The following is a 16,025-nucleotide window of genomic DNA, read 5'->3' as shown; positions in this document are numbered from 1 at the left end:
TCACACGGCGGAAAACACGGATCCGTTAAAGCCGATTTCAAACGGACGGAACCGGACGCTGAAAGTAGCAGAAGAACATTTTAGGAAACTACGATTAAAGGCTGCACCGAGACTCCTGCTGTGCGCATAGATAGATAGATAGATAGATAGATAGATAGATAGATAGATAGATTTGAAGAGGAGGAGAAACCGGAGCGAGGAGCAGGAGGAGAGAACCGAGACAGGAGGAGCACGGACGGACCGGAGAGGAAGGAGAGGAGAGGGCTTGTGTAAGAGAACAGAGAAAGGGAGTATTTCTTTTCTTTTTTTTATGGAAGGGGGAGAGTTTGCTCCTTTTTTTCGGACCTCCTCTCCTTCTTCCGATCGCCGTCTCTTCTCCAGCACCAGAACCTCCCTTCCCCTCCTAAACTCGTCCTCGTCCTGGAAGCATTCATGTCTGGTCTTAGGAGGCTTTAAATGTTGAACTTGATGGGTGTTTTAAACGCCACCGCCAATGTATCCTGCACTTGTAACTGCAAGCGCTTCACGTCCCTGCAGAGCATGGAAATCAGTGAGTAACTTGCCTTTAAACCACTTTTCAATGTCTCTTAATTCGCTTAGCTTTTTCCTTAAACTGTGTCTTAAATTGTGGACGTGACAATGGCCACAAAGATTTAAAACCCACAAATTAAGCGTGATGTGTTGTATTTTATATTGTGTGCAGCGTTTATTCCTCATAGGTGATGCTGGTATATATGTCAGAGTCTGAGCTTTCGTTTTGTGTCTGTATATCTGACCCAATGTTAGTTTTAGTGGGGCTTTTCCTCACGTCTTTCCGTTTCTTCTTGGCTGAACGCTTTTATAAAACTACAGTTGGCGGTTCATTCAATGAAGTTTTCCCCTCCGTATCCCATTTCCGATGATTAATTTTGAACTTGAACAGAAACCGCACGCTTCCCACGTCTTTCCGCCGAGCCGAAACCTGCAAATACTGCCCGTACCGTGATTCAAATCCTTCCCAGGCTGTTTCCAGCTGTTTTGTTCTCCATGAGACAGATCGAGTGATTTTTCTCGCTGGACTTCCAGGTCTGCTTTTGAATCTTAAACCTGAGGTGGCGGGGAGAACGCTGCCTATTTGCTGAAGATTTTTATTTTTTTTTGGACGGTGAAACTGAGACTTAAAGTGCGTTAAAACTGTCCGAGTGTTACCTCGGAGGGCGGTGAAAGCTTGATATCGGAATAAATTGTGGGTTTTATCGGAGTAAAACGGGGCCAGCTGGAAGTTTTGTTGTCGCTTCGTCAGTAGTCGAGCAAAAGCCAGACATCTGTCTAGCCGGCTGTCTGCGTGCGCGCGTCTACGTGTGCGCGCATGTGCGTTGGGTTTATATGCGTGTTTTTGGACGTATCTGGGAAATCCCTGTGTGTGTGTGAGTTTGTTTATGTGTGTTTATAAAGGACTGTGCTTTCATGTGATTGTCTTTGTGCGCTGTTTGGTGATGCAAAGCTCTAAACCTGCACCCAGAAGGAACATCCACTGGTAATTGTGTAGTCTAAATAAGGTAAGGTCAATTATAGATCAAAGATGTGTGTTTGGTGTGTGTGTCGGTTCGTGTGTCCAGCTGAGGTCTAACTCAGACAGCTTCAGACTCTTTTGAGGACACTACAGTTGATAATCAATCAGTGAGAAGGCAGCACATCTTCTTGTAGTCACAACTGGGCTGGAATTAGTTTTTATTTTAATTTTTAGATCAATTGTTTTGGTTAAAACTGCTGTTTTTCAATATTTTCAAATTTTCATTTGCCACAGCACAACTTGAGAGCCATATTAATGCTGACAAAGAAGCTGCATTTGCAAAAAACTGTTTTTCAGTTTTCAGCCGAGATGAATTTTACCTTGCTCGACTAAGCTGATAACTGTGTAGTCAAAGTGGGTGTTGAAAACTCATTTATGAAGCAACAGCGGAAATGCAAGGGCAAAAAGGCATCTGTCAAAATTTCAAAATAAAGCTTCAGGTCTTTCGAAAGTCAAATTTTCAAAATCTGGAAGTGCAGTTTCAAAATCTTTTTTTGCTAACATTTGGAAAACATCTGGAAAACAAACAGCAAATCTAAATCTCTAAAAACGTGTTGGAGAAAAACTGAGATAAGATTTGTTTCAGACTTAGTGTCAGACTTGAGAAACTAAAATTTTATTTCAAGATTTCAAAACATTTTTTGCAGTTATGGATCATAGATGAACATGGTCTTGATCCCATACACCTTGTTTTTCATTATCAAGTGTCAGTTGATCTGTATAATTTCTTCACAAAGTAAATAATCGCTGGGTCCAAAATACCAGAAAATATTCAACAAAAGAACAGTCAGTTCAAAACCCCAAAGATATTCAGTTTTCAAGAGTAGAAGACGAAAATAATTCATTCACATAGAAGAATTTGGAACGAGATTCCAAATAAGGAGTTGATTATGATTGTTGAAGATAAATGTCCCTTAGACCAACTGATTATTTGATTTATGGTTGTGTGTCTTAGTAGTAGAGCTGAAATGATTATTGATATGTTAGGTGAATTTCATGTGGAAAGAGATGAGGGCCTTCACTAAGTTGTTACCACAATGTTGAAATGACTACTGTCTAAAATACTCTCCTATACCATATTATAGCATTAAGATTTTTTTTTGTTGGCAATAAGAAACCTTTTGAAAGTGGATTCCCCATTTCAGTTGTCTTATTGTGACAGTGCATATCATGAATTCTTCTGACTAAGATCCTTTAGAGTCGGGGTGGAAAGGCGTCAGTGAGCGTCTGTGGGCCTAGTTTTGGCCATACCGTTGTAGCTAGTTGGACCATTGTTGGTGGCTTTTGAGCCAATTCAGCGTGTTGAACTGGCAGTGGAGTGACTCGGTGAGAGAGCTGACTCTGATTGACTGCACTGCTTAGAGAACCAGAGCCCAACAAGAGAACTGTAGTCCAACTGATGCATGATTCAGCAGAGGCCAACTCTGCATGACGGTCCTAGCTTCCTAGCCTCCTAGCCAATGGTAGCGCTTCCTGTTTCCACTTTTGAATGATAAATTCAGACAACTGCCACCTGCTAGTGTGAAGAGTTATTTCTGTTGTCTCTGCAGTGTGTTCAAGTGATGGTCCAGGCACAGGTGGTGTGAGGCATTGCCACAATCGGCCTCAATTTCCAGCAGTTCTTTTATGTTGGCTTGGTGTGTCCAAGTCTTTAGATTTACTGTATATTATAGTCAATAGTTATCATTGCTGCTTACCAAATGTGTCACCATAGCTGCCGAATTCCATCAAAACTCCCAAATAATTTTGCTTTTAATTTTCTCATCTTCAAAGATTTTTATTCTTTCAGTCAGACCATAATTTTGAACTCTATGGTTGGATGTTTTTGTGACAAAACATACTGTACATGTCTTCTCTTCTCTCCCAGAAATTTCCTGAACATAATCTTGTACCTTTTGTGTCTTGATAAGAACCAGATATTTAGTTTCAGGCTGATCCAAGCTGTAGAAATTCTGCAGCGGTGAGTCACTTAACATTTTCTTTGGAAAAAATGATAATGGGATTTTTAACTTCCTGAACCAAGGGATTTCAGGAAAGACATCTCCGAACAAAAGTACACAAAAGCGTGAATCATAGAGTAGTAATGTCAATGTCAAGTGGGAATAAAAATCAATGCATGTAATACAGATCATTGGCTGGACATGTAACAGAAAAACAAGATAAGAATGCAGACAGAGGCACACACACACACACAATTCCTCTGTCTGAAAACAGACGTGATGTTTAGTCTGGAAGACGGAGGGAGGGAAACAGATAAACCAAACAAGGAGACAGCGAGGAGAACATAGCAGACCGGAGAGACAGCAGAGAAGGAAGGGAGCGAGAGAAATATGTGGAAACTTTGGAAAAAGTGAACAAGGTGTCAGTAAAAAGAGAGAACCGAAAGAAAACACAGAGAAATTCTGGTGTATTGAACAACTGTGTAGGAGTTGATAGACTGAAACTAATGATGTGTTGGTCTTTATTTAAAAAAAACAAAAAAAGAAACAAGATTATGTTTAAGCTGGTTCAGCTGTACAGGGCAGTGGAGTGTGACAGGAAAAGATGAAAGACAGCAGAACAAAGTAAAAACACAGGATTAACCACGTTATTCACTTGAGATGTGGCGATCAAAGGATGGCAGAAGAAGCAAGGTTTCCTATATATTTTTTTGTTTTTACCTCGTAAATCTTAAAAATAGATCCGGGAAGAAAGAAGACAACTGCTGGATTTATTAGAACCACCGTGAAGGATAGAGTCAATCCTTTCCCTTCTCTGGACAAATAAAACCTGAACTTTGTGGCTTGTATCACAGACACAAACATACACAAACTAAGGAGATAAGGAAATTACCCTCTCTTGCACACACTTACGGAAGGATACTTTAGATACTTAAATTGGCTAATCTATCAACTGCCCTCAAGGTATTTATGACTTCAAGGAACACCTGACACACCCTGTACAGCCGTGATATACCAAAGTTTGGCTATTTCCTCATCCCTAGTGGAGTGTCCTGCACCTTTGGCACTAGTTGGGCCTCAGTCGCTGGTTTTTAAGCAGATTTAGCATGCTGAGTCAGTCTGATTGGCTTTTTAGCTCAAAGAGTCGGTGCATTAGAAGAACACCAACATTTTGAAGGGCACCAAGAAGGCTCTGCTTATTGTTCATAGTAGCTCTTCTGGTTACCTGTTCTCAGATTGTATGTGCCAGCTGAGCGTTGGCTGAAATCTTTGCGTTGTGTTCAGGTGCAACTTTTTGGCTCAGACACAGGCTATGTGAGGTGATGACACAGTTGGTCTTCGCTGCCAGTAGTTCTTTGAGGGCAGTTTGGTGAGTTCTTACCTTTAAAACCACTTAGAGTTATGCTGCCTTCAAGTTAAACTCTTTAGTTTGAAGTTATGAGACGAGAAGTCAGGTATACATACATAGAAAATGTCCAGTTTTGAGGTTCACATGAAGACAGTAAACACAACACCATTTGAAGGCAGCATTAAATGTGTGCTGATTCACAAAAATAAAGAAACACAGCTCAAAAAAATAAGAATAGCATTGCTAATCCTGGAATAAAAAGCAAAGCCCCTAGCAAACTGATTTATAGCTCATGTACCAAAAGATGTCAGCAACTCAAGCTGAGCTATGGTTGAATAGACCAGCTACAGGATGCAATACTGAAGCAGCTCAGACTAATGTAGCATTACATCCAGAGCACTTTTAACAGCTGGATTTAGGGCTTTTAAATACCTCAATTCAGACTTCCAGACATGTTTAAAAGAGCTGCAGAGCCCCTGACTCACTCCAGACTATCATTCATCTATCTCCCCTGCACATCCTTCCTTCCTCTGGGTCTCACAAGTTGTAATTGCAGGGTTTCATATACCTGTTACACCCTCTGACAAGAGCGCACACACATATGCAAAAGCACATCTGTTCTGAGCAACAGACACAACTAGTCAAAGCACATGACATCAGTATTACTCACAGGCTAGCCATGTGTGAGTGTGTGTGTGTGTGTGCGTGTGTGTTTGCTCAGTGAAGTCATCGCTGCTATCAGCTTGTCATTTCCTACCAGTAGCTTGGGCTCCCTGCACATTTGTTACTACGTGTCCACAGTTTGTCTCTACGCCCAAACATAAATGTAATCAATAGTGTGTATCTGAGTGTGCGTGTAAGTTCAGCTGGAGGGAATTTATTTTTGTTATTGAATTTGAGGAAAGGAGTCATAATGTTCCTTCGTGGACAGGAGGTGACGGCAGTATTGGCAACAGAAGAGCCCGCTGTGACTCTGTTAAGTCACAAGTGTGATCCATGCAACAACTCGCACTAAAATGAGAAAATTATGCATTCATTTAAGCTGTGATATAATTCAAACAAGTGAGCAACTTTACCCATGTACAGTTGGCATGAATAGAAAAATTTGCAATAGAGACCAAAACTGTATTTGTACCAGGATGTGAACATGTTTTGTTTCTGCTGCAACATTGAACATTTTGGAGATTTATGGGGAGTGCACATTTGTGGAACTGCAATTTTTGACATTTAGATGTTGGCTTCATTTTTCTAACTACGTATTTCCTATCATATTTATAGCCAGCGTAATCCTGTGGTACGTCTCAAAACCCAGATTAAATTTATGTAGTTTACACAGAATAGCTATATAAAGACAGCATTTATAGCTTGACAAGAAAAGTCATCTTTGTAACTGTCATTCTGTCATTGTCATGTGTCAAAAAATCAACAAAAATCACATGCTGTTGAAGCGGCAGCTCCCATGTGACAACCGGAGATGATGTTCATTAGAAAAAAGAGCTTCTATTTTTTTCCAATTGTGCCTTTGCCAGAGTATTTGTGGTGTAAAACTAGATCCCGAGGCAACCTGCATGCAACTATCTCTTTGATTGCTTCACTCGAACCATCAGAAGCAACTTTTAGCTGTCATAAATGTGGCATCAGTCTAGATTTGCTCAACCAGCTTGAGCAATCAGACAATAGGACAAAAAAGACAAAGAGCCCGACTATACCAGACACTTAAACACCAGACTGTAACTGCCGTGCGTTGGAGGTTTTGTTCGTTCATACTGCTCTATTTATTTCGGGATAATATTTAAGATTTATTGATCGATCAATATCTGCACAGTACTTAGATCTGAGGGATAGATTTTTACGTATTCACACCAGCAGTTACACAGCATCATTTGCCTTTCTTGTATCTGTCTTTTACTTCTCATCGACTGGTTTTCTTTCCTTCTTTCCACCCTTCTTTCTCTTTCTGTCTCTGTTTCGCTCTCACTCAGTGAATCATGGAAATTAAATGATTGAGTCTGTTCTGGCTGGCCTCCTAGACTTATTATGTAAACCTCTCTGTCTGGCTGTCTCTGTGTGAGTGTGAGTGTGTGTGTGCGGGCATGCACATGTGTTAGTCTGCACTTGTCTATTCATTTCCTCTCTTTGTGACTATTTCTGTGTCTGATGTTGTGATAGTCAGTGTTTATAAAATCAGAAATATCATTTGCCTTTTCACGCAGAAAAGAAGCAGGTTTGAACTCATTTGTGTTTGCAGAAACCAGCGTCAATCAAATTCTGCCTTTTGTGGTGTTTTTTTCCCCCCTTTTTTTCTGTGATTGACAGCTGGCATCGTCCCAGAGACAGAATCGCTTTAATCCTCTTGTACGGTAAACAGAGAGTAATTTGTCTCGGAAAAAAATAATTATCAGCAGAAAGTCAGCTCAGCTGCTTCCTCGTTGTTTTCTGTTTCGGATATCACATGACACAGGAAGCTGCCGAGTGAAGTCTCAGTTGTGCAACTTGGTGCAATGCCTTGCTTAAAGGCATGAGTAAATGCTGTTAATCTGCTTCTTGTTCTTATTCCCTACTGTCATAAATTCCTTCCTTGCTTTTCCATTACTACCGGCAATGAAGGCCGACTGTGGTGTGGCCTCATGTTGCTTCTGTCTGGACCAAGAAGTTGCACTTTAACACACTACGAACACTACAACCAATGTCCAGCTGACATATATGGGTTCTTCATACCAGCTGGTGGCAGTAGTCATTGGAAAGGAGAAACAAGAAGAGCTGCTGTTAGCTGGGAGGCTAGGAAGCTAGGAAGAGAAGAGCTACAAATCGTCATACAGAGCTTGTCTCTCCTGAATCCTGTTGATGATATGGTCTGCAGTTTATTCTTTCTGGAATATCATGTTTTTATGAAGATATTTGTGGATCCGATTGTTCAGATTAGATATAGATGACAAATGAAACTGGCCTTCTGTGAGACCTTTGAACTTGCCTATTTAGTTTCCTTTTGTCACTTGTTCACATTGGTTCGGTGAGCTGAACGACCTATCTGAGTGATCTCGATCAACTCGTTACGAGGCCAGCTCTGTATGACAAACGGTGGCGCTTCCTAGCCTCTCGAATGTAGACTACTGCCACCTGCTGGCATAAAGAGTTCAGAAAAGCGCAGTATGTGTGTGCTAGCGGGATGCTGACTGTCGTCTTTGTGGTGTGTTCATGAGCAAAGTTTTGGTCCAGACACAGGAGATGTGAGGTTTGGTGTCACCGTCACCGTCAGAGGCCTGACTAGTGGCAACAGTGAGGGACACACCACAAAAATTAGGGCCACAGACCCCGGGCTTGGTGTGTAACAGCCCTTAATAATCCTTTTAGTCAAGCAAAAATGTCAAATTGTCTAATACCGTCTCATATGTAATTCTAACCTAATTATAATTTTGGGCTGCATGAAAACAAGCAACATGAAAACATCAGCTTTAGGCTGTTTGGACTAAACAGTTGAATAATCAGCTGATTAACCGAGGATATAAATAATCCTTGCTTCCTGCTTTCCTTACTTCTTTGCTCACGTCCTTCTTCCTTGCTTCCTTCCTTTCGTCTTTGCGTCTTTCATTCCCCCCTCTCAGCTGTTCATTGTTTCTCGGTCTAGACACCAATAACACACACATAAAACCTGTAAAGTCATCAGCATGTTCTCATCATGCATATATGTAGATGCATGCAGCGTATGCATCTAGGGGTCAAGGTCACTGACACTTTTGGGGGTTGTGTGTGTGTCTCTGTGTGGGTGTGTGTGTGCTCTCTGCATATGATCTGCATACAAGACAACGTTCAGCTGAGGCCCTTGTTGTCTGTTGGACCCATATTGTCCCATTAATTAGTCTGAAGTCAGAGCCAGCCCTATATGTCTGTCTAACAGTGTTAATAAATCCATACAGAGGCTGTCTGAGGACTGAGAGACTGCCTCTATAAATAAAGGCAATGACTGTCTCCCTGCTATATGCATAGACTTTCATGCGGCTCTGTGGAAAAAAATCCTCTCTTGTTTTTCATTAATTAGTCTGAGGAAGACAAAAAATAGCCCTACATGACTGTCTGGTCTTCTAAATACTTCAGTTGTTGTCTCTTTATGTCATTTAATAAACAGTGTTTCATTAATTGGTCTGGGACAGGGGAAGCTGGTCGAAGATTGTCTAGCACTCACATTCACATCTGATTGCAGGGAAAGAAGAAATGCGTCTCTTGGCTCTTGTTGATTCTGAGTCTGAGCGACGATTTGTCTTTTAAGAGTCCAGCGTCCCCTGCTAACATTGAATAGATCATGAATATAAGGCTAAAAATAACATTTAAATAGCTTTAAACCGGATTAAGATGTGAATGTGTACATATTTTAATAGCTTAAATTGCCGTTGGCTTTCATGTTGGAGCGGGTTTTTGTTTGATGGTTGCGTGTCCACACGGAATTAAAACATGACCTCTTGCTTTTTATGTCCAAATGCCAGCGCTGTCAGCAGTAATATGGAAAAAAAGAGGTCTGAGCTGGACCTAAATGTCAATATAGTCACTTATTTATAGTATATTCAAAAAGAACGACAAGGGTAAACTAACACTCAGCTTCGTAGCGTTTCATGGATTAGTCTAAATCAGAAAGTCTTAGACTGTGGATGAAAGAACGCCTATAAAGAAAAACAACAAAACTGTGGCATATTCAATTAATTCTCAAACCAAACCAATCTGTCCGTTTACACTGTAGAAGTAATATCTTATTAATTAGTTTGTGTAAGCTGAGATGTTTCCTTTAATTGCTCTGTGCCACTGGATCAGGAGTCTGTGCTTACTTCAAGTATAATAACTGAGCTAAGAAGAACTGGAACTGTCTGAAGTGTTTCATGAATTAGTCTAATCCTAAATAGAAAATCAACATATTGAATTAGTCTCAAACTAAATGCTTTAACAGTTAATGAAAGGTTAGTGAGTCTCTTTGATTAGATTAAAATAGTGTTTCATTAATTATTCTAAGCCAGAGAGTCTTGCAGTTTAGGCTTGCAATGTAGATTAAAGAATAACGACTAAAAAGAAAAACAACAAAACCGTAGCATATTAAATTAGTCTCAAACCAAATTAGTCAGTCCATTTATACTGTAGAATTAACATTTAATTAGGCAGTCTGTGAAATGTTTCCTTCAATTACTCTGTGCCACTAGTTATACTGAGGATAATAATAAAGACAGTAACAACTGGAAAAATCTGTATAGTTTCATGTATTAGTCCAGGCCAGAAAATCCTGCTGTTTAGTTGGGTTGTGTGATGTGGTTTATTTTTGTAGAGGAATGCTTAAAAAGAAAAAGAAAAAAAAACACATATTGCATTAGTCTCAAACTAAATGAATCAGTTTGTTTACGCGGTAGAATTAACATTTAATCAATAGTTGCACGTAGAGGGTTAGCGACTCTCCTGAAGCTCCATCTGTTTTTCTAAATAGCTGAACTTGAAAAGGTTGATTTTAGGGGCACTTTACACGGAAACGATTGGAGGTGAAAAGCGCAAAACATTTTATCGGATGTCCTATATCGTTTAGATGGTGACGGCGTTTTTGGGGGTTGAAAACGCAAAAATGTGAAACCACCCTCCAGAGTGGAAATCTTAAAAACGGTCCACCCTCGCGTCACAGTGCAAAGGGTGAATAACGCAAAACTGCGTTTCTCGTCGAATAGAAATGATGTGACAAGCATGCGACAGGACCGGAAAAACAAGTAAACAACATGTCGAGCTCCGCGATGGAGGTTCAACAGGCCCTAGCCGCAATAATTTGTATCCAAGTGGTTGTTTTGGTTAATGTATTTCGCGCGCTAAGCGTGGAAAAGTAGAAGAAAAGTAAATACCTCTACGCAGGCACTCTTGGGAGTGTTGCCACCTAGCCATCTGGCGGTATACTGCATCTATGTGTATGAAATTTCACACACTTTTGCGTTTCCGTTTGAACACAGAATTGTTTCAGAAACGCTCGTCTAAATGCGGAGTTAAAAGTGAAAACGAAACGCCACTTTTGCGCTTTTGGTTCAGATAGTTTCCGTGTAAAGGTAGCCTCAGATGTTGTGGCACATCTACATGAGTCGTTCATTTTGATCACTCTCGGCCACAAGATAATGCGACATTGAAATCTGTGTTTTAAGTGTTGTGAATGAGACAGGAACAACTGGAACGATGTGTGTTGTGCTGAATTAGTCTCAAACTAAATGAATGAACCTTTAACAATGAAGTAACATTTTAAACAAGGTTTGTGGCTGACTTTAAAGACGCGAGTATAACACACCATTAAAAATTCAGATATTCAGATGCACGTATGTAAATTCTTGCCGCGTTGAAGGGGGTATATTTTTTTGTTTGCATGTGAAAGCAAATTTTCTCTGCATCTGCAGTAAGAGCGGGGGTGAAGTGAGGCTGTCTGGGCGTCTGGGAGGGCAAGGGTCAGGGGTTAGGTCAGGAGCAGGCAGGGAGGGGGAGGGGTGAGAGGTTCATTGTCGTGGAAGTCCTTTCTCCTACAGTTTAGCACTCATTGCTTTTGGATGGCTCTCATTTTCATTATGCTTAAACCTTGTGCACTACATTTATTGATTTAACTGATCAATTCAGTTTTTTAAAGCATGCACATGTTATTTATAATGGTTATTGCATGACTTTGCGGTACCACTACCTTCTGATAATGCTACGAAAACCTTAGTTCAGTGTTGGAGGGGTTACACATGCTGCAAATGTTCAAAATGTTTATGTTTTGATACCGCTATGCAACATGAAAAAGGTTCTATTTTAATGATAATGCAGTACTTTTGAACTTAGTTCAGCTAATATAAATGTCTTTGGTTTGTTTTTTTCATTTTGACTGAATATTGCAAACTTGCTTAAATAATATTGAGACTAATATAAAAATAAATGTCCTGATTTAGATCACTAAACCTGAATGTGCAGATGACTTGGAGTCACACTTTCCCGGTACATTCATGTACAAATGTTATTGTTTTTGCGCACTTTCATTCATGTTGCGTCACAAGCTGTGCGTGTGATGTACCTTTTCCCACAAAAGAGACGGTGGAGACGTCAACCAGTCAGCTGATCCTGACTGTGAGAGTCTAGACAATGGACACATACACTCTCAAACACTCCACCCCCCCACAAACACACACACACATATGACACAGACGCTCATGACCGTGGGCTTGACCCATACACACACACTCACAGACTTCCAGGGAGGACTCTGTCTGCTTCCCTTTGCCCTTTGGCTCATAGGAAACAGCTGGGACCACATCATTTGCATCGACACACACACACACACACACATAAAATAACGCTCTGACTTCTGTCTCCTTACATTACCAATAATCACTATTACATATTCAGCTATTCAAATACGCCGTCACTATGCCATTCTTATTATAAACACCAAAGTCCACCAACAGCCAGACACACATTTACACACTGAGTAGATTACTGTGTGTCTAGACAGAGCAAACAGACTCTGTAGTCACATTAAAGGTGTGATTGTAATGGTTTTAGGGCTAAACGGTGAGTCAATAAAAGCACATCAAAACAAAATTATATTACAATCACAGCTCTGATTATCCTCTCTACTTTGGCCTTTTGTTCATGTTACCTGGTGTGTTTCAAACGTCGAATCACAACTTTAGGTGAATGAACATCTGTAAATCTTGGAATCATATGGTGTTGAATGGGGAAAAGTTAACTCCTAACAAAAAATAATCATTGTTTGTGTAGTTCACCAGTAGCCTGGAAGCCAGATGAAGCTTCTGCACTGGAAAATTGGGATGGGGTCGCTCCGTTGGGAGCAGATTATTCCCCGGCAAAGATCTACTAAGCATATTAAATTGTTGTGGCAGTAGTCATACACATCATCTAAGCACCGTGGAGTAGAGGTTGAACAACTTTAGATTTTGGTGAAATTCGAGTCGACTTTGACTAGTCATTGATGACGTCACTAATAAAAACACAGTAGAAAGTAATGCTTTACGACAATGAAATCTGTATTTTTGACTTGAATACATATGCTGAGCTCAGACAGCTCATGTGCTACATACTTTGCACTGCAGATATGTATAGCCTGTACAAAAACAGGCTGCTACTCAGCACCATTATTAGCATTTAATAGTACTCCACAATGCAGTATTTCTCTGAAGCATTTTCTGCGTTCTGCGGCTAAAGGTCTAATAACTTTAGACAATGAAATTCACCAACAAATTGTTGATCCTCCTTCTCTCTTTTACCGGGGATCGTTTGATGAAGTTATTAACTGACTGCCGCTGAGAGGATTTGGACCGTTCCTCTGGGCTCCTCACCTGTCTTTTTGGAGGCGTCCATGTTGTTATTGTCATGTGATCAGTGACTAGTCAACATCATGCACAGCGTAACAATTTATCCTATGGTAATCTATCACGATGTGCTCACGATGTTCTGTTATCCACAACAACAGATTAATGGAGCTTTATAGCATCTGTGGTTTCTGACTCTGCCAACTGTGTTCACTTTAACAAAACATACCAATTTTGACTCTATTAAAGTCATGACGACGACTTTGAACGCTCAGTCCAAGCGAGCATGGGAACCACAAGACCCGACAACGGCGGGAAGGCACGAAAGAGCCGAGAATCAAGAGAAAAAAAAAATGTTACCCAGGCTTAATCAGATCCAGGTGTCTGATCAAGGTTTTAAATGCGTCTTTTGTTTTTTTAGCCATTTTTAGCCACCACCACCACCACCACGTTATTTTAAGTTGATGAAATTTAATTTGGAAAGTTTGAGTTTTTTTGGCTCCTGCAAACAGGATAGTGTGGTCTTCTTACAGGAAGCAAACTTTGAAACAACCAGTCTCTTGAGAAAACGCTCCAGTCACACACCTGAGCTGACAGATTCTTGGCTACATCAGAAACACAATCGCTCCTAGCATTGTGTCCAATAACCCCTCACACCTTGTTCTGTGCAGAGACGGCAGGCCTTGCCAGCTGGCACACACACACACACACGCACACAGTTATACGCGCACGCAGTTGTACGTGAGGCCCATGTCGTTTTGTGCTGTGAGGGCATGGTGCCAGTTTCCCAGCTTTGTTTGCGATCCATCCATCCATTACTCCCATCCTCTTATGGTAAACATTTCTGACACTGATGCTGATAACTTAGGTCAAAGTAAAACAAAGTGGCAGGATGCATATTTAATAAAAAAAATTTAAAAAAAAATTCCCAGGTGTGGGTTTGGTATTGTTCCAGATGTCACATGAGATAAATTAGAAAATTCCTCCATCCAAAAGCCATTTTTGGCATCTATACAACCCGCTGCAAGTGCAAGACAAAATACTCAGACAGTTAAATATTCTGCTTCACTAACCCCCACGCCCACCACTCAGGTCTTCTGTTTTTTTTCCCCTTGCAATGCCTCATTTCAGTAGCTTTGTTATGCCGATGCTTTTCGGGTTTCTCCAGATATTTGTTTTGTCTAAAGTAGAGGTTATCTCTGTTGCTCTCTCTCACACACACACACAGACAGACTCAAAAGCAAAGGCGAGTTGATTCATGTGGAGGATAAAGTGAGGATCTGGGCTGATTCGAGCAGAGGACTTTGAGAAAGAAAGGCTCTTTTGAAAGCCAGGTGTTTTTAATGCTTCAGCCGCTCTCGTGAAGCAGGTTTGCTCAACAGCACCTGAAGGATAAAGAGGAAGCATTAAAGTATTCACATGTCTGCGTCGCCGGTTTTCAGTTTAGAAAGAGAGCAGGGCGGTGGTGTAGGTGGAGAATACAGATGAATTTAATCATCAAACGCTTCAGCATTCCTGTAATGCAGCATGCTGACGGAAACAGGGAGGAAACAAACTGTAGCACGATTATTATGATCATTAGATTGAGCTTTAAATCTTTTGATTTCTCTGATAGCGCAAACCGTGATATAATTACAGTAATCCATATTGCCGCCAGCGACACATTGAGTTTTAAAGGGTTAAGGTCCTCTGATGTGTACTGCCTCACAAGATGAGAATTATCTATCTGCTGATGGTTCTGATGATTTGAATTTGAGTATTGATAACTTTATATAGTCAATTAAAGATGCATTTTGGCTTATTCAGAGCAGAAGAACTGCTTTGTTTCACCATTCTCAGCTTGGGTTTGTGCTTTTGAATGGAGCATGACATAGATGGCTGACAATCTCCAAAGACATATATATATCTACAACCGGTTCACAAACCATCAAACATCAATTAATGGGTGATTGAAGAAAAAATCTTTTAAGTAAAACAGTGTCACATTAACTCCTTGCTGAGAAATAGATTTTAAATGTTTTTTCTTTCTGTTTTTTTTTTTTAAACTTTTTAGCCATATACAGTGATTCGCTCATTAACGTTTACTTTGTAGCTGACAGTTGGTCAGTAGAGGACATTTCAAGGTCTGGCCATCAAAGTATATTTCCCAGAAATAGCGTCAGTTTTGCCGCTGCTCCATCTGGGTTCCCCAGGCGCTCTAAGCATCAGTATTGTGAATTTTGTGTTAGGAACCAAGGTTCTATTCTATTCTCCTTAAAGTTGTGATTATTCCTGCCCACTTTGCACCGGTGAAGGTTTTCTCAACAACCATCGCTACAGCTCGCTTCACTTCATGGACTTTTGTCGCCACGTTGCTACTAGCCTCTTTCTGTGTGTACATCTCTTCGGTCTGCAGCTTTGTCCTTGACGCCTCTTCTGGTTCTGAGCTAGTGATCAAAAAGCTGTTGCAGAACAATGACTCATATTCATTATCAGTCAACATACAGTATTTATTATGAGAGCTTTCAGTGAGGCTTTGCAGACCCTGTTGACGGACAGCCTGTTGAATCACATGACACACACACATTGAACACACACGCACACACACACTGTAAGTCATTAGCATTATTCATAATGTTGTTGACCTGTTTTCCAGACGCATTCGCTCAAATCGTTGCCGCAGATAGATGTGCTTTCAATTCATCACCATTGTTTATTAATGTGGAATTGATTTTCCCAGAAGCATACACAAAGACGCAGGGTCAGACAGACATTGTTGTGTCTACTGCAACCAGGTGTGTGTGAGTGTGTGTGTGAAAGGACCGGCTGATCTGGTTTTGGCTTGGCAGCTAGACACTGTTAGGACACTGTTACCCAGGCCTGATCCCACAGTCATGACCTCTTAG

At 40.7% G+C, this 16,025-nt stretch overlaps 1 protein-coding gene across 1 annotated transcript in view; it reads left to right on the top strand.

Moving 5' to 3' along the window:
* Nucleotides 1-478: 478 nt before the first annotated feature.
* pmepa1 (prostate transmembrane protein, androgen induced 1) overlaps nucleotides 479-16,025 on the top strand; it is a 35,906-nt gene continuing 20,359 nt past the window's right edge. The window contains exon 1 of the mRNA XM_084543306.1: nucleotides 479-550. Within this exon, the coding sequence (XP_084399432.1) occupies nucleotides 541-550 (10 nt within the window). The 5' untranslated portion in view covers nucleotides 479-540. The remainder of the gene's footprint in view (nucleotides 551-16,025) is intronic.

This window comes from Chelon labrosus (genome assembly GCF_963514085.1).
Source record: "Chelon labrosus genome assembly, chromosome: 4".
Taxonomy (NCBI): domain Eukaryota; kingdom Metazoa; phylum Chordata; class Actinopteri; order Mugiliformes; family Mugilidae; genus Chelon; species Chelon labrosus.
This window is presented reverse-complemented; position numbering and strand designations above follow the sequence as displayed.